General features: G+C 51.4%; 1 protein-coding gene across 1 annotated transcript; it reads right to left on the bottom strand.

Annotated features, from left to right (window-relative positions):
* Positions 1–3,959: 3,959 nt before the first annotated feature.
* IRX6 (iroquois homeobox 6) lies at positions 3,960–8,161 on the bottom strand. Its single transcript, XM_065661988.1, has 7 exons — positions 8,100–8,161; positions 6,841–7,086; positions 6,529–6,638; positions 5,962–6,269; positions 5,361–5,834; positions 5,003–5,104; positions 3,960–4,842 (listed from the first exon to the last, which is right to left on the bottom strand). Exons 1-6 carry the CDS (start codon positions 8,142–8,144, stop codon positions 5,004–5,006), a joined length of 1,284 nt encoding a protein of 427 aa, XP_065518060.1. The 5' UTR covers positions 8,145–8,161; the 3' UTR covers positions 3,960–4,842; position 5,003.
* Between the last annotated feature and the right edge of the window lie 10,756 nt (positions 8,162–18,917).

The following is an 18,917-nucleotide window of genomic DNA, read 5'->3' as shown; positions in this document are numbered from 1 at the left end:
CTCACGCTTAGAACTGTGCCGAGTTAAAAAACAAACCCCCCAGAAGTATGGTTCTGCTGTTCACATACTCAGCCTGATGGATGTAAAGCAAGTTTAAGACCTGTTTACCTTAATTTAGTCCATTAAGCTAAAAAGTACAGGCACGTGAGTTGGAAACATCCTGGCACTGGTAACCACAGCCCCTCCGATATGCTGTAACCTTCCCCCATGTCTAAAAGCGTTTTGTCTGTGTCTGTGGTACCACCCCAGTCTAACCAGCACACCAAACCCAGCTGTGTGGGGAGTTATCCCATGAACTTCAGCATGTTACATGTCCTGAGAGTATCTCTCCCATAAAATCTCTCATTCCCTCTGAAACCAAACCTCAGAAATTCACATCTGAGTAAGTGGGCAATGATTTTGATAACCCCTCTTTAGAAAAACCGTGTCTGCTCAAGAAGGACAGTCTTGTGCTAGGGTATGCTCGCTGAGGAATGCAGTGCTGGCCTTCTGAATGTCCCTGGAATTGCTCCTGGCCTTTCTTGTCAGTGGATCCATAGGTGTCTGCAGCCAAAGTCTGTGAGTCTGCTCAGGTTCCACGACCCTGCTTGCTCTCCCAGTCAGGGGTACATAAGGCTGTCCTAATGAGGGGGAAAGCCAGACAGCAGTGGTCTGAGTTCTTAAACCTGCACATGCCGAGATGTAAAGGGTAGGAAAAGAATGCTACTCAGTTACTGTACTACCCGGGCACTGTCCCAAGAAGGGCAGAGAACATCTAAAGCACTAGGAAGACAGCAAGGAAGAAGAGAAAATGGAAATCCTTTGCTCTCTTTTCTTGAGGTTTCCTCCTCAGGCCCTTCAGCTGGGCAAGCAGTACCACTGGGTTACTAACAGCAGTGAGAACACCTTGACAGCAGTAGAGAAGTGTATTATTTTCTCTTCTTGAGATGAAAAGCACAGCTTTTGGATTCAGGCTAAAAAAAAAAAAAAAAAAAGTATTCATCCTGCTAAGTAGATTGAAACAGAATCCAGATTAAACAAATCATTAAATCATTCCAGAATGGTATCCACCTGCTCTAGCCTGTAATTTATTTTCAGATGAACAGTAGGTAAAAAAAAGGAAAAAAAAAAAAAAGGCAATACAATGGCAAAAATTATTGTCCCCTAACAGATGCTTTAATCCTGAAATGACACCTGGCCAGACAGCTGCTTGGGCAGTTTTTGAGATGATTTTGAATTACTTGCTCCAATCCATTGCTCCATAACCTCGATAGACCCATAATGCTAAAGTTTCTGCTGTAGCCACCTTTGAAGAGGGATCTTCAAGCAGGTTGCTGCTGCAAAGCCAGTAAAAATCATCCCTTTAATGTGGGATGGGAAAACTGTGTATAGGGGTCAGAACATTTGTCTGCAAGGCACTAGAGGACCAGGCAGCTAGGGACAGGGGGCCCTAGATATTTTCAGAGTCAGGGCCACTCTTCTCATGCGCTGCTGCTGCTGGAATAACGTGAGGTGTCTGCTCTGCTGTGCTCCTGAAGAAGGGTTGTGCTCCACAACGCTGGGAAGCACAGATCTAGTTGGTTCCTTGTGTAGTCCAGACCTTCTCCTCATGAGTCCGAACGGCTCCCACGCTCCCCAGGGGAGCACCCGCGTGTTTTGTGCCGCCCGGGGGAACGGGAAGGAGCGAAGTGCTGGCAGCGGGTGATCAAGGACCAGGGATGGAGGAGGACAGAACCGGTGCCGGGAGGTTGGAGTAGGAGGTGAAAAGATGGTTATTGCCCAGCGCTTCCACTCTCCTCTCTCCCCAGCTGCTGCTGAAGGCACCCGAAACCCACCATTTCACGTGTCTCCGGCGTTTATTTAGTCAGATTTAGCCAGTTCGGTGGTCAGTTTGCTGAGTGCACCAACGCTAAAGCAGGACCCCCGCCGCAGCAGCGCAGCCGGGGACGGAAGCGGGGCAGAAACCCCTCCGACAGGGTGGGGGAGGGGGGAATCCCTATTATCCCTGCCTTCCGCTGCCGGGGCCGCATCGGTTCTTCGTGAATCCGGCTGATAAATCGGGCTCCACGACTCCCGCGGCCGGCACCAACCCGTCTCTACGCTGACCGGGGGCCTGCTGCCGGGGAGCGGGGCCGGGCGGGGGGTCACCGCGGGGCCGCAGGAAGGGCCGGTGCGCCCTGGGAGCCGCGCCGTCTCGGCAGCACAAAGCCGCCTTTTCATCGCGGCCTCTTGCCCCCGCCGAGTCCGTAATTGTCTCTGACAAAAGTTCATTAGCGAGCGCGGCGGCCGCGCTGCTTTTGAGCGGGCGCAGTGGGGTGTGTGTGCGCGGCCCTGCCGCTCCGGAGCGGGCCACGGGCACGGCAGCTCCTGCTTAGAAACTTCCCACCACCGCTGCGCCGGCCCCCGCCGCTGCGGGGCTAATTGGGGGCGATGCGCGGCGGCTGGAAAGGGGCAGCCCCGGCCCTTGATTACGGAATGGGGCGGCGAGGTGAACGCTGCTCTCCGGACGTTTCTCACCTCCGGGGTCTGTCACCGTGCGCCTCCGGCTGTGCCTGGCCAGGGGCGGGCTGAGCGCAGGCGCTGCGGGGAGCTCGCTCCCGGCGCTTCCCCAGCCCAGCCGGGCACATCTCCCCGCGCCGTCCCAAGAGCTGGCGCGAGTTCCCCGCCAGACGGTGGCTCACCGCCCGGCGGACAGCCCGAGCTCACCCCACAGAGCTCATCGGCACTGGAAAAGCCAGCTCGCAGCAGAGCCCGGCCAGAAGACGGTTAAAGTATGTTTACCGTGGCGTTAGACGCTGAATTTGTCCTGCGCAGACACAGGCGAGCCCGTTAGTTTAGTTTAGTGTCTGGGCGCTCGCAGGGTCCGCTCCCGGTATTACTTCTCCATCAATCCCCGCTCTGTGTTTTAATCAAAACAGTATTCGGAATATGATTCCTGGAGATTATATTTGGAGAGATTTGCGATACGTATCTTGCCGGCGTGACAGATTGCAGGGGAGTCCTGGGCAGGCGGGATAATCTCCAGCTCTCTCGCTTGACCTTTAATAAAAGGGGACTAAAAATTAAAGAAGTCTTAAGAATCCTGGAGGTTACTTCCGTGCCTGCCTTCAAAAGACCCCAAAGCCCGCACCCGGCCACTTACTCAATCCTGGAGGCGCCGCGGCCGGGCAGGGCCGGGGCAAGGCCGGCAGCTCGGGCAGGTTCTCCCCCGGGCCCGAACGGTTTCATGGCCCGTGGGCAGCGCAGGGTCCGCTGCAGCGCTGCCTCCCGGGGGAGCCTCTTCCGAAGTCCCTGGCCAGCGGACCAGAGGGAGCCGGGTCGCTCCCCCGCGGTCTCGGCAGAGGCGGCCGGGACACGGCGGGGAGCGGGTTCACGGCCTTGTCGCTGCGGACACGCGTGGAGGACCTGCGCGTTCTTCCCAGGGCATATAATACCTGTCCCCTCCGGTGGGGTATGAGGGGCGGAGAAGTCGCCTTGTAAGAACCCTTCGAAAGGGCCTAATACTCTTTATTACAAGTCTTAATCCTTCAAATCCGACTTGAAATAATGTTTTCTTTTCGCAGCTTAATTTCCCCTACTCTAAGCTGCGGGTCACTGCAACAGACTGCGGCTCCTGCGCTGCCGGTTGCCCGGGTGTGTTTTGGCCCAGGGAAAGCCTCGAGGCCGCCGGCTGTGGCGGCGCTCCCGGCCCTGATCCCGGCCGGACCTGTGCTGCTCCCTACCCCTGTCCCGCTCGCGGCCGGACGTTTTCCTGCCCTGGCTCCTTGCAGAACCCCGCAGTTCGCCGCCTTAAGACAGGTCCGCCCAGCCCGTGGCTGCTCCGTTCCCCTCCACAGCCTCGGGCGGCCTCAACCACCACTCCCAACGTTGGCCTGCTGCTTCTCCGGTTGCAAACCGAGAGGACTCCCAGCACCACTTGTCTTGCTAGCCTTTGGTAAACATACAGAAGTCTTCTCAATATTCAAGATTGATTTCCCTGATTTATTAAGGCAGAATTCATTGGACTCTATTGACCACAAGTGACTTAATGTAAATGTTGACCCCGGTGAACTCGGAAATAGCAGGTATCGGGTTGATCTATAGATGACCTCTTAATTATCACTGTTATTAATTTAAATTATTGCCACTGCTTCTAGAGACAGGTACAAAGAAACATTCTTTCCTCATCCCTGCTTGGTTTATTAGTCTGAACACAAAGTGTTTGATGACACTTTTAGTTAAACAGAAATAATGTGGAGATACGGTTTCCCTTTCTTGTCTGTCCTGTCAAGTGCAGCACTGCTCTTTTTTGACTAACCGACAGCGCTGACCCACTAACAACGTCCTGCTCCGGTGCCCGGGGCCACTCCTAGCTAAAGCGCTCCCGGGGTCACAGAGGGGCTTCACGGCGGTCAGTTCACCCGTGTTTATTGGGGACTCTGAAAATACTTCCAGCGCTATCTATTACAGCCACGGTAAAGGAACAGCTCGGCGTGACCTGCGCCGCTCCTCCCTCCACGGGACGGCGCGGAGCGGCCGCGGGCAACTGCGGCCTGAGCGGGGAAGGAGGGAGAAGGAGAAACAAACCACGACGTGAGGAACAAAGGGAGATCAGTCTTTTTGTTGCTGTTGTTGTGGCAGAGGTGTTTCTGGGGGTGTTGAACCAACGGGCGGCGGGGGGCCGGTCCCGCGGGGAACCGCTCCGCCCGCCGCCCCTCGCCCCCTGGTGAGCAGAGGGTCCTTGTCCCGACGGCGGCAGAGCAACGGGCCTGTGGCCGGAGAGGTCGCCGCCAGGCCGGGGAGAGCTCGCTTTCGTTGTGTCAAGCCGAGAGTCTCGCTGCAGCCAGAGCCCCGTCACCACCGCTCAGGAAAGGGCAGGCGGCCCTGCGGAAGAGAGAAGCGGTTATGAGCGTTTTCCCGGCTGTCCCGCCGGCCCTCCCCGGGATCAAGGGCTCCGGCAGTAGGGCAGAACGGTGCCCCCGGTGCTTTGCGGACGAGCTGGAGCTTGGTGCGGGGTCGGCCCAGCAGCCGGCCCGTCACCTACCTCACCACCGCAGCACCGGCCGGAACGCCGTCCGCAGCCTGTCCAGGCACGGCCCCCCCAGCTCGGAGCCTCCGGGGCCGCCCTTGGCGCCCCGCTCGAAGCCTGCACAGACACAAGCGGCTCGCGGTGGGCCGGGCCCGGCCCTGCCCAGCCGCCCTCCCCTGCCTACTCGCCTGCACCGCCGGGGGCACACGGACCCGCGCCCGCCTGACACCTGGGCCCGGCTGAACGCCGCGGCCTCTCCGGGCCCGAGGCGGTTACAGGGAGGTTGTCAGCTGCAGGCGGGCTCACGCCGCGCCCTGTGTCCCGGCCCGGCCCGCGGTCCCGCCCGTCCCCGCGGCCCCGCCGCCGCGGGTACCTTCGCCCGCCGCCGCGTACTGGCATGACTCCCCCAGGCCGCGGAGGGACGCGCAGCTCTGCGGGAGCGGCTGCAGGTTGAAAGCGGAGCTCCGGAAGGCCTTGGCGGGCAGGGGCTGCTCCCCCGCCGCGCCGCCGCCCTCGGGGCTGCCCCTGCGCGCAGCGCTAGCCGCGGCGGTGCGCGCCAGCGACCAGATGCGCGGCTTCTCCGCGGACACGTAGGGAGGCGGCGGGCAGGACAGGGCTGGGGCTGCGAGGTCCGCGGCGGGCGCCTTTGCGCAGGGAAAGGCGCGGAAGGAGCCGGGCAGGCTGCAGTCACTCCGCAGAGCCCCGGGAAGCGCCGCTGCGATGCTGGGGGCTTCCTGCAGTGAGCTGGCCCGGCCCTTCTCCGCCTTCCCCGCCTCCTCCTCTTCCTCCTCCTCCGCCTCCTCCAGGTCGCTGAACCGCAGCTCCTTGTCCTCCTTGCAGTTCTGCTCTGCTCGGACACATAGCGGGGAGAAGGGGCGCCAGGGCGTTAGTGCGGGTGCGGGAAGCTGGGGGGCCTCGAGATCGGCCGCCACTTCGAGGTACCTCGAAGCGCCCATCCGGCCTCTCCCGCTTACCTCTACCTTCGCCCTCCGTGCTGTACTCCTCCTCTTCTCGCGGGGTTGGTTCTTTCTTCTCTTCCCCCGCTTTGTTCTTGGGAGACCAGGTCATTTTGTTCTCTTTCTTGAGCCTCCGTCTGGCGTTAGCAAACCAAGTGGACACTTGGGTCAGGGTCATTTTGGTGATGATGGCCAGCATGATTTTCTCTCCTTTGGTGGGGTAGGGGTTTTTCCGGTGCTCGTACAGCCAGGTCTTGAGGGTGCTCGTCGTCTCCCGCGTTGCGTTTTTGCGTCTGGCCGAGCCACTGAAATCCACTGTCCCATACCTGCAGCGAGAGGGTTAGGAAGGGGGAGCCGGCAGAGCGCGGCATAAGCCCCCGGACCCTGCCCGGCCCCGCCGCAGGCCGGTGTGGCCCTGCCCTCCCGCCACAGCTCCGAGGTGTGATTTTAACTGAGTGGTGCTCCCGGAGCGTCTCGAGTTTGTCAGGTCGGAGCTCCCTCCTCCCCCTCCAGTACCGTTTGATGTCGGCCTGTGCCTCGCAGGGGGATGCTAACGCGGTCGGGCGCTGATCAAAGGGGCTTTACCTGTCGTACTGGTACTGCCCGAAGGAATGATCGTAGGAGTAGTAGGCAGCGGACTGCGCGATTCCAGAGTGCAACGTGCCGGCACCGTCCTTGATTTCATACTGGGGGTTCTGCAAGGGAAGCGGCAGCGTTCGGCGTCGAGCAGGAGGGGAACCCCGGCCCCCTGCCGCCCCGAGTCGCCGCGGCAGCCAGGTCCCTTCAACCCGTGCCCTTCGGCCGCCCCCAGCCCTCCATCGACTGCTGACCGCGAAGTTTGCCGCCTCTTGCTCTCGTCCCCATCCCCATCGCCATCTGCGGCGAGCGGGCACTCACCAGCGCGGAGTAGAGCGCGGCGGGCTCTGTGCCGTAGGGCAGGTAGCTGCCGTAGCCCTGGCCGGTGGCGATCGGGGCACCGTACATGCCCAGCGCCGCATTGAGCTCGGCGCGGCCCGGCGGCAGCAGCCGGCTCTCGTACGAGGCGCAGCAGAGGGAGGCGGAGGCCGGCGCCGGGGAGGCATCTGGCGCGGAGCGGGGCGCAGCCTCGCAGCAGGTCATGCTGGGGTTGCCGGACACGAAGAACTGCGGGAAGCAGAGCAGAGAACGGGACGGTGCAGAGAGACTGTCGAGGCAGCCCCATCGCGGGGACTCGAGGAGCGTGTGCGTCTGTGTGTGTGCGGAAGGGGTGACAAATGGGGTAGGAAACTAGAGCTGAGGCAACTAATTATAGAAACCGGGAAATAAACGGAATGGGAAGCGGGAGCCCTTGGGAAGGGGACACGATTAATCAAGCAGACAAAACTTGAAGGAAGTAACTGCTCTCGAGAATGGCAAAAGATTCGTGCTGCTCCTTCTTTCACTTCCCGCTCGGTCCGTTCGCGTTGATTTAAAGCCAAGAAGTTGTGATTACCGTTGACAATAGATAAAGCAGTAAATGCCAGCTAACGCAATCGAAGACATTTGATTTCAGTAAGTGCAAGGGGACAGCTAACTTCCCAAGCTCGGGAGGCACATCTTGCAGTGATTATGGTGTATAAATAATTCTACCCAAATAAATGGTGACTCGAAGTACCTATAGCGACGACTTGGTTAACACAGGGGGCCTGGGTGGGGATGTGCAGGGGGTGTCCTTCGGAAATCGTACGGGGGAGAAGTAAAACTCCCAACAAAACTCAGGGAAAGGACCGATCTGGGAGGAAGGATAGAAGGGACAGCACAGAGCGGATCCGGCGGGCAGACCCCTCGAAGCGGCGGTCCTGCAGCCCGCGTACCCTCCGCGGCCGCGCGCAGCAGGGACTGATGTTATTTATTTGTTTGTTGCACTTAAAAGTGAACGGTGGAGGGAGGGGGAGGGGGAAGCACAGGTTTCCTAAACGCCTTTGCTGTGCACACGGCGAGTTATTTGTTTCAACCTAACACAACACAAACGAGACATAAACACACGCACATTTTTTAAAAAAAGGCTCCAGATGTGCCCTTTAAAAAAAAAAAGACTCTAAGTAAGGGAAAGGGAAGAATAAAAGGGAGGGGGAACAAGACATCTGGACAGCAGCAGCGGAATCTAAACAAAAGTGAGTGCTGCTCACTCGCCTTACCTGTGAAGTGGTGCTGTAGGGGTATCCGAACTGGGAGAAGGACATAGTCGCTCCTTATTTTTGGACCATAGGCAATATTTTCCCCCCAAGATCGATTGTAACTAAACCCCGCTTCAGGATGCACCTTCTCACACACACATTTCCACGTATGGCTTTTTTTTTTTTTTTTTTTCCCTCAATTATAGATGATTGCACTTAAGAAGAGCTGCCAGACGTCTGAGAGGGAGGGGGGTGCCTGGGTTAAAAAACTAGGCTACCCCCGCTCCCCATCGCTCGTAATAAATATGTTTGTATAGAGGGACTTTGAAAAGCCACTCCACATGTATAGAGAGTTTAAGCGCAAAGGGGCTTTTTCCAAGGGGGGGGGGGGGGGGGGAAATCACGTAGGGCTTGCAAGACACGGAGCTTGCTTGTTGTATTATTTTCTGCTCTATAGGTCTTTAGCGTTCCTCGGTGGGCGAGGAGCGGGGTGACGTCACGGCCCTGCCGGCAGAGCAGACAGCGCCGGGCAGAGCGGGCAGCGCCCGCAGCACTTGTTCCGTGTTGTTGGGGCGCTGCGCTGCGGGGCACGGCGCAGGCAGGGGCCGCGCGGCCTCTTCCCTTCTCTTTTCTCTTTTTTTAAACACAATCCACATTTGTTTTAGGGGAAATAAATGATACAGAATGGGGGAGATCGCGTCCCCCCTCCCGCCGTGCCCCCTTCCGCCGCAGGCAGGAGGAGCGGAGGTCGCATCCGTGTGGGTCACTCCACGGGCTCAGCGCTCGGGCAGGCGCTGCCCCCGCTTCCACCCGCTGGGCCGGGCTCTGCTTTTACGGTGGATCCGGCTGGCCGTGCTCCACTCCGGCTTCCCTGCAGCCTTTCCCGACCTCCCATGGCCGCGGGAGCGGGGTCGGACCTCTGCCCGCACGGCGGGCGCTGCCTGCGCGGGCAGCGGCTGTGGCCGGGAGCGGGCCGGGGACAGTCCGCAGCCTCCGTCCCTAAAGAGCGAGGAGCAAGGAGTCCATTCCTCGCCTAGCTCCGAACCGGTCACACCGGGAGGGGGGAGGCGGGGCAGCGGCTGGTCGGTGCTGAGGTGATGGGTGGATGGATGCCTGCTTGCATCCCGGCCTGCCCATTATTACTACGGCGTAATTACATCAATTAACAAATGGAAACACGCTTGTTTAACCAGCGAGTTACGTAGTGCAAATTCGCCTTCGAGGCTAGATCCCCGGGAGGTAAATGGGGATTTCCTTTCCCCCTGCCTCCCCGGTTCGGGGGCTCCCGGGTCCGGCCGCACACGATGTCCTGCCAGCGCCAATTGAAAAAGAAAAGAAAGAACGATAAAACAACAACTTTCCCCGTTCCGGCGGCTCTTGGCCCGGGCGGGCCGGGGCCAGCCCTACTGCGGGCAGCCCCGCGGCATTGCCGGTGCCCGTCCCCGCCGGAGCGGCCCCGCTCCGCCGCCGCCCTGTTCCCCGACGGGTGGCGCTGGCGAGCCGCGAGCGGTGCGCGGGGCCCGGCGCGGCCGGTCCCGGCCCGAGGTGCAGCCCCCGCGAGTGCTGTCCCGGGGCGGCCCGCGGGTGCGCGGCCCCTGGCGGAGCCGGGCACTCTCGGGGCTTCTCCGCAGCCGCTGCTGCTCAGCTGCGCCGTCGGGGCGAGCAGGGCAGCGAGGCGGCCGCGCTGTGCCCGCCCCGCCGGGCACAGATCCTTTACGCCTGGCCCGGCGTAAAGGGCGACAGCCTCCTCCGACATCCCGTGGGTTGGCGAGAGCAGGGAGTGTTCGGGCGGTGTGAAACCGAGCCCTTTCAGCTTTCGTTAACGGGGGCAGTACCTTAAGAAATTTATTAAAGAACACCTTTGGGTAACATTACTGCTAATTATTTAATTGCAAGAATCCCTATGAGGGAAATTATGCTAATTATAAAGTAATAAAACCACTTGCTCTAAAGCACTTAATTCAGCAAAATTCAGATCTTTTCACCAGAACACTTATTACATTGTTTGCTGAATTAAGGGAGCAGCAAGAGTAGCTGTGTGCCTGTCCTGCTGTGCTCAGAGCCCATGGGAGCAGCTGCTGTCACCCCATGTGTGTGGGCATGTTGCATGTGGGGCCCTCACCCTCCTCACCCATGTGCGCGGCACAGCAGCCACCAAAACTGCAAAAGCGCTTCTGTAACAGACCTAATGCAGGTCAGCGCAGTCTTTGCTGGGTGCAATCAGTTTGAAAGCAGATCTGTTACCTGTCAGGTATGTTGTACTTGAGCCTGGCTCCGAAAGATGGCCTTTAGCCACCCAGCTCTCTCAACTCACACCTCTCTGCCCTACACAGAAGTTTCTGCAGCATACTTTGTGCTATACATGCCCAAGAGCCACGTGGGCGACCCTTTTAGTTGCTCTCACAACTTGGGATATTAACAGGCATTCCCGTTAATGAATACAAGTTCTGCCTTGCTCCCCAGCTCTTTGAGAGGATTCAAACTCTGGCTCTTTGTGTTATTGTGAGCCCTGCCACCATTCACCCTGTCAGTCTGTCACTGAACGACTGCACTCACCATGTCAGAGCTACCAGAATATCTTTTTGTGATTTGTAAATATTGGCATAAACCTTCCATTACCACGTTTTTGAACCTGGCCTGATGGAGGCAGCTCTGGGGAAGGAGTGTGCAATTCACATTCTTTTTTTCATCACGGGGAAACAGCTTCGGCAGCCAGATTTCCATTCTGCTCATCCACCACATAGTGGAGAAACATAACTGATGCTGTACATGGTCACTGCAGATTTTGCTTTCCTTTATCTAAATCTGTCATCTCTCTTGCTGCACACAAGTGTATCATTCCACCAACACCCCCCCCCACCCCCCCCATACACACACACAGAGCGTGCATTGCCTTCTCCGGGCATTCTAGCAAGGACTCTTTGCTTATAAACATGAGCAAAAACGGAAAACCAGCTCTCTTGATTCACAAACTTTTGTCCTTGGAAGTGAGGAGTGTGAAGCTTAACTGTAAGCATTCCTGCGAGCAGTTTCTCTTCAAGCAAGGCAGGAGTTCAAATGCAGCCTGTAATGCAATTTTTGATCCTTTTAAAATCAACATCATTTGGTTTAGCTCCGATACTGCTTTGCTCAGGAGTTAATTGCAAGGGGTAGAAGTAACAGTACGTGCTTCCTGCTGCTGCAAATGCGGCTGCCGATAACTGTGGATGCAGTAATAGGTTAATTGAAATAAGCAGGGTAAGAAGAAAGCGGCTTCAAAACTATGGAGCAGAAATGGGGCTGAGAAGAAAGTGTCTTTATATTTTAGAGTACAGGGGACTTTTTGGCTGTTGCTTTTTTGTACTGAGAAAATGAAAATTCTTCAAGTCCATGCATGAATAAACAAGTACAGCTGGGCAGCCTAATACATAATTTAAACTGATCAGTCACTGCAGATTTAACTGAATAAAGCCAAAATGAAGACTAATTGTTTTGACAAACTAAAATAGTGTATATGATGGCTTACTGTGGAGCTTGCTGGTTACTGTCCTTATCAGTGACTATTGTCAAGACTTATTTCTGCATGAGAGGCAGAAGAAGACGAAACAAATTAGGACAATATTAAGATTAATATCTTGTTGAAGATAAAGCATTTTAATTGCTTAACATACAAGCAGAAAATAGAAAGAACTGTCTTTGAGACAGAGGGGAGAATTGGCCCAATGCAACATGGGACATACCCTGATTTAGGGGGTGAGGTATAATTGCTGAGGTAACACGTGATATCTTTTCAACTCAAGGTTAAACTGAACGTAGACTTGATTTTTAGATCACTTTTGGAATACATCGGGAATAACTGTGATTGCCTTTGAACACTTGTCTTCTGAGAGGGACCTCCAAAAGAGAGGTCGGTAGATTTATGGAGAGTTATGTATGTAGGAGTTAATGCACTTCTGTTGTGGTTTTGGTATGTACAAAGTGAAAGAAGTATGTGGGTGGGCCTTTCCATTGCTTCTCTAGACCTTCTCGTTTAAATGGATGGTTAAGCAAGAGCCATTTAAAATTTCATCAGGAAATTAAGCAAGAGATACATGAGGGTAATACTACCATTTGTGGGGATCCCTAAGCCCCACTTCTGCATGGACTCCTTCACCTGACAGTGAGCTGCTTCTTCCTGACAGTCTGTGGTGGCCTAACCCTGACACCTCACCTCATGCCTCTTCTCAAGCGGAGGACTGGCAGCTCCGTGTGGTACCCATCATCACTGTTACAATGACCCATGGATTTGCTGAATCTCAGATCATCACTGTGTTGGCCATGATTAAGTTTTGGGAGATGGCTGTAAAATGTTTGGTTTGAGTGTTCCTGGAGTTGGAGTATGGCTGGACCTGGGGCTTCATTCTGGAGCCTTCTGTGCTTGGAGGTGGCCAGGTGGGTGGAAGCTGCATGTGAATCTTCCCCAGGCTCCTGAGTGGGGTTTTCCCTTGGATCTGGGGCCATCACTAAACCTGGCTTCTGAAACTGTACTTAGCTAATGAGGAGATACTTCTTTTGTAAAAGCGTTTGGTGTCAGGGTAATCCAGTACTTCTATTCCAGCTTTTGTAGGTTTCTCTGTAGATGAGTCTGTGAAGTGTGAGTTCATCTGGTGAAGACAGGTTTACACAAAACTGGAGAGAGCTTCACCCCTGAGGAGTTGCTTGTGCTTTGCTGAGATATGGGGCACTTACAGTTGGAGGGCTGAGGCAGAAGCACAGTTCTGTCCCAGGCTGACCCGCCCCTGCATTCAGTTTCTAGTAAAAACAATAGAAATAATTTTTAATGTATTGTCTTTGTTTGTTTATTTGTTTGTTTTTAACAAGGCCTTGCTGTTGTGCCACAGCTTGAGGAGGATGCTGGGATCACAAGGTTTCGTTAACCACTAAGCAGTGCTGTGCTTCCATGACCTTTGTATCAGCAGATGTGCAGTTGGTGTGCAGGAATTATTTGGCTGCGAAGCTGAAGGGTTTTAATTTAATATCACCTTAGGTATAGTTTGTCATTTCTGTTCTGTGGCAGTGAGTGACAGTTATATTCCATTAACTAGTCTGTTGCCGTAAGTTCGAAGTTCTGTTTTTTAAATAGCCTGGTGCTTTCAAATAAGGCGATAGTGCCTTATTTTCCAAGAATTATCACAACTTATGTGTTTATTTAACATGGCTAACAGAACTGCTTCCTTATTTGATTTCATTTGTAATTTACAAAAATTTAGTTGTGTTTGTTGTACGTTAGAAACACAGAGAGCTTATGACTTACTGCAAACCCAGAAAATACTTAAGTTCCAAGGCCAATCAGATCAGTTGTCCTTTGAGCCTCTTTGTTAACGTCTGAGTAAAGAAGGGGTTCAGCTTGACTCCCCCGCCAAATCCTGACTGAATTAACTCCCTTTTGCATCTGTAGAAATGAGAGCAGAACAGGACCTGCTGGGAAGGTCGCTGAGGACCCTTCTGCTGGTGTTTGTCAGGTAACTAAGGTTTTTCTCTGGTCTTGCCTTCGTGCTTCAGGCAGTGCTGATGCTGGGGCGGGGGGCGCTGCACAGGAGCTGCTGCAGTGATGGGCTGTCTGTAGCCAGTATGGGGAAGCTGAGACCGCTTGTGCTTTCACACACGAGCAGCACTGATCTATAATAAATCTTATAAAATCAATAAAAATATGGAAAGTATATAATTTTTACAGAAAAAACATGAGACATGGCCATTAAGGGCACAGCCATTCTAATACCTGTTGAAACTGGTTGAAACTGCAATTAAAAACATTCTAATAATAAATCTACTTTCAGTCTCATTTAATGCTTTTAACTTTCTTGAAAGTTCAAGCTGGTATCCCAAAAATGTGCCAGGACTTTCACAATGTATTTTATAGACTCATAAATAAATATGGCAATTAATCTAAGCTGTATTTCTTTCATATTTGATGACAATTTATTATGACACTCACTCATTCAGTGCACAAGAACTCTAATGCACTTAAAATCAGATTTCAAACCAAACGCTTTATGGGAAAATACAGTATTGATCATCCATTTAAAGATACCATGTGATGATTCATAACCTGCTATAAAAAGGATCTTATGAGGACATTCAGAATGAGTTTTGTGGACCATTCTTGCCACAAAATCAGGCATACAAGATCTATAGTTCTTACTGATGTATTATATTTCTGTTTGGTTTTTTCACCTATAACATTGTTGTGGCTTATGATGGATAGCAGCTTTAAAAGAAAACGTTTTGTATATCTAAACTAAGATTAAATAGAGAGTAATTTATTAAACATATACTAGCACTTTCTGTCAGTTTACACAATTTCATGCACAAAATTTGTTCCTTTCAAAGATAATGTCCACAATTTTGGGTATGTTAATTGGGCTGTTTGTGCAACACACATCTGCTATTGTGTCCTTTAATAAAATGTCACCTGCGAGCCCTACAGCCTCACATGCTGCTTGTGGCTGGTTTTGTCGTATACCCTCTGTTGCACATCTAAAAGATACATCCTAAAAATGCAGGCTCCTAGGGTAATTTGTTTGAACTTGAGATGTGGTGCAGAAGGAGAAAGGTGAATTGTGGCGCACTGTACACTGCATATGGGTTCACATCCAGGCTGCACAGCATGGGCTTCTCCAGTCCTTCACCATCAGCCTGCAGATACTTTTCAGTGGGTGTGCTGCTTTGGTTTCCCTTGTGTATGGATCAGTGCTCAGAGCCCAACTGCTGATGAGTGTGAGTTCCATGCAGAGGAAGAAGGAGGAGGAGAATGGAAATGCAAATGTCTTTTTCTGCCCCTGTAAATAAAAAGTGCCTGCATTTGTGGACTTGACTGCAGTTCTGTGCCGCAGTGGGGTGAGCAGAGTAGCCCCTGGCTGTGTCCCAGCCCATGAACCCCATGAGCCTCCAGCCTGACCTGGGACAGATGTCCTGCAAGGGCCTGGGGTTTTGCAGCCATTGAAAATAGCCAACTGCTCATCTCATTCACTGACAGTCTTAATATAATGACGTTTCCCTGTTTGAGCAGCCCATAGCCATTGCCAGCCTAGTTATTTTTTGGTTGTTTTTCCTTAATACCATAGGTTTTGGGTGGTGACACCAATGCTTGGAGAGACAGCAGAAGGAAATAAGTAGTGAAGGCTAAAGCACTTGGTTAAAGAAGAGTCTCATTTATAAATCAATTTTAATAACATATTTAAAAGCTCTCACATTTGCCTTTAATGTGTTTCCATTTCCCCCTTAGTCATTAATATTTAAAATAGTTTTCTTTACTTTCTTTTTTTTGTGTGTGTATTGTGTCCTTTGTATCCTTTCTGTCTTTAATCTGAAAACAGTGAGTTTTTGAGAAATGCACAATCCATAAGAAATCCAGATAATTTGATACAGGAAAACCCTTCAATCCCACTAAAGAAACTTCAAATGAGTTGAGTAATTGTTTGAAAGTTATTCCAAACAGTTTAACTCATAAAAGGGTATATGTTCTCACTGATTCACTTTCAAAATGAGAAGACACCGCTATTTCTACTAGGAAGTAATAATCAGTAGTGAACTTTAAATAAACCCCAAACACCTGTGGATAACATTTTTCAGCAAGCCTGTCGTGGAGATGGCTTCATTCCATGGGTGATTTAGGGGAATGAGATTTGCTGGAAGCACATAGAATTTGCATGCTGGGGCCTGTTTTACTTTTGGAAATGGGATTTGGCCTCTACCTTTCAGATGGAAAAGAAAAAGAGAGGCCCTAAGGAAGAGGGTCAGTAACTGGTCTCTCAAATGAGGTTGAGTAAAAACTTCAGGTGTGTGCTTTGGAGGATTCATCACATTCTATAAACAATGTGGATTTTATAAACATGTTAAAATAAAGCTGTGGGGAGGGTGATTACAGCCACAGGTGGGTCTAGGAGCCAGCCCGTCTCCCTCCCATGAGCCATATGGCTGTGGGACAAAGACTGTGCAAGGTGGGTAAGACACGTGCTGGTGTCTTCCGGCTGCAGTCATGCAGGGTCTAGGGGTGCCCTCGGAGAGGCAGTGCTTGAGAAGGGTCTTCCTGGGCAGTGGGGGAAAGGAGCAGGCAAAGGGGCTGCAAAGGTGGGAGATGGTTTCCCAAGTCTGCAGAATAGCTCAGTAGCAGAGGTTGGAGTTACCTCCCTCCTTGCTCAAGGCACACAGCTGTGTGTAACTGGAGTGGCGTATCGCCTTGGAGGAGATACAGGAGCTAAATTTAATGTGTTGTAAATTCCCTAGGGACAGTGGGGAAACCTCCAGAAAGTAATTCATTTCTATATCATGGGGGGGCTCTGTGGGCAATGAAATGACATGCTTTATTGTGGAATGGAGTAATGACTGCTCAACAGAGATCCTAGAAAGGATTTTAGAGACTTAACAGTATCAGTTTGATTTTTTTAAATTCTAATTTTATTACTTTAGTCATTAATTCACTGTGCTTAGGAAGAGTTTATCCTCTCCTTAGCTTGTTCTGGGTTTTATGTTTTTATATATATACACACAGATATTATTCTCAGTCCATTATTCATCTATGAATTCTTCATGATTTGTAAATGGTCAATGAAGCAAAGAATACTAAAATGTAACAAAGATGGAATGAGGATCTCCAACATTTATTATTTTCAGGGAAGAGTTTAATATGAAGATGTTGTCTGATGTTTTAATATTTACTAGGGAAGTGTTATAGCTACCATGGATATTTTGTGTATTTCTTTTTGTCTTCTCATCTCTGTAAAATACATACAGTTTTTTGGGTGGATGGGTTTAGCACCAGAGATCTGTACTGGTGGTAGTGGTGGAGGAGACGTGTATATATTTCACTGGCTATTGCTGAGAGTAAAAGAAGAGTCAGTTGTATCAACTACTGTTTTGGTGAGTGCTTGGTCTGCCTTGTGGTGGGGCGACACTGGGGATTGCTACTTCTCCCAGGTTTCAACTGCACATAACAGCATAGGCTCCCACAACGCCAAACCCTAAATGATGGGCAGAGGCTGGTTCCTCTACTCAGTTTGTTCCTCATGCATCACCTCTCCGTGCCTATTCGATTATGCAGAGCTAGAAAAAGCCTGAGTAGGTGTGCAGTGGGCAGTCATAGCACTGGAACAGCCTTCTGCAAGGTCCTTGCCCAGCTCGCTTGTGCTCTTTGTCATGTTCTGTGTAGTTTTACTGTGCAAAACCACTCAACAAAAATCAAGCCCCATTGATTGTTTTACCCATACTGTTATGTTGAGCCTAAATATTTTCTTGACCTCCTTCTGTCACTTTTAGCCTGGTGTGTGTGTGTGTCTCTCTCTGGAACAAGGTCACTCACTAGTCTGGGGGGCTCAGGGCAGGGTAGCACCATGACCGCAGTGGCCTTCATCTGTCACCTCTGTGCATATGGTTTGATGTTGTGTGCCAAATATGTCCTGGGCACCACCAAGTAAAGTTGACCATGTACCATGATGAGAATATTGTTTTATGTAATAAATATTAAATCAATTCTCTTACGAATTACTAAATGTCACATACAAACTGTATGCTATCAGTCCTTTAGTATTAATAGACGTATCTGCAGAAGCAGTATCCAAAGCTAGTAAAAAACATACTGTCTGTAGACATAGCCAGTGAACCCCACTGGGAGTGGTTCAAACTGGTGTGGGAAGAATGTCCTTACTGTGTGAAAGGATGGGGCTTGTGGGATTTTTTTTAAGGTAACATCAGTTTAGTCTGCTCTTGTACTCCTTTTTGTGCTGTTAATTTGCCCTTTAGTTGTTCTTCCAGTCTACTCAGTGACATACAGTGATGAAGCAGAGCTGTGTTACTGGAGTTTAGAGAATGAGGGGTAACAGTGAGGGCTATCTGGTGGATCTTTGACATCAAAAACAGAAAACATAAACCCCAGTATTCCTCGTAAGCCAGATTTAGTCATTAATGCACAGTGTTACCCTAGTGTGTTCTGAAGCCCTGGCAGTGGAAATCTGTGCTGTGTGGAAGGCCTTGTGCTCTGGTGTGGTGAGTAGTCGAGTCCCAGGGCAGCAGAGCCAACTGCTGTTTGCATCAGTGAGAGACAGTGTTAGGTCAATTTAAAACCAGAGCCTTAAAGTCAGTGTAATTATGCAAATGCTGCCCTTGCTATTAACACTTTTGCCCTGAATGCTTTAGCGTGTATTTTACAAATGAAGTTACTGTCACATTTCATTATGCTGCTTACTGACCCGATGCTTTGGGGATGCTGCTCTCGCTCTTGGGTACCGCCTGCTGCTGCTGTGATGTGTGTGTGCTCTCCCACAGTCCAGCACAGACCCATCTCTGCTGGTGTCCAATGTGCTGCCTTTGAGGAGTTCAGTTAGTGCTCAATACAAGTTGTCACTGCCCCAAACATTTTTCTTTCTCCTCTCTTGAGTGTTTTGCAGCCAGTGTTACCTGGAGTTCTCACCAGGCTCCAGCCAATCTAGTTTCTTTTCAGAGTCTTAAAAAAAAAAAAATCCTACGTTTAATTATTAAACCAGAAAACAAGGAGTGTTTTGGGAAAGGTAGAGGGAAGCAGAGCAGGTGACTGAGATTCGTGGGTTTAGCATTAGCCGAAAAACTGTTTGTGTTAATTGAAAGCTTTACCATTAACTTAGTGGTGGACTGTGTAGCTATTAAACAGAGCTGGTAAATCCCCCTGGCTTTTCATATAGTGCACTGGAATAGCTCTCTTGGAGAAAGACCAACCAAAGAAAGGCCCAAACTTCAGTCCTTACATGACGAGAATTATTAATATTTTACAAAAAGAAAAATACTTGACAGCAACCTTTGTGTGTTTTAAGGTTATGTAAAATATTTTTTTAGACCCAGAAAGTAAGATCT

The sequence above is a fragment of the Lathamus discolor genome, chromosome Z (assembly GCF_037157495.1).
Source record: "Lathamus discolor isolate bLatDis1 chromosome Z, bLatDis1.hap1, whole genome shotgun sequence".
Taxonomy (NCBI): domain Eukaryota; kingdom Metazoa; phylum Chordata; class Aves; order Psittaciformes; family Psittacidae; genus Lathamus; species Lathamus discolor.
This window is presented reverse-complemented; position numbering and strand designations above follow the sequence as displayed.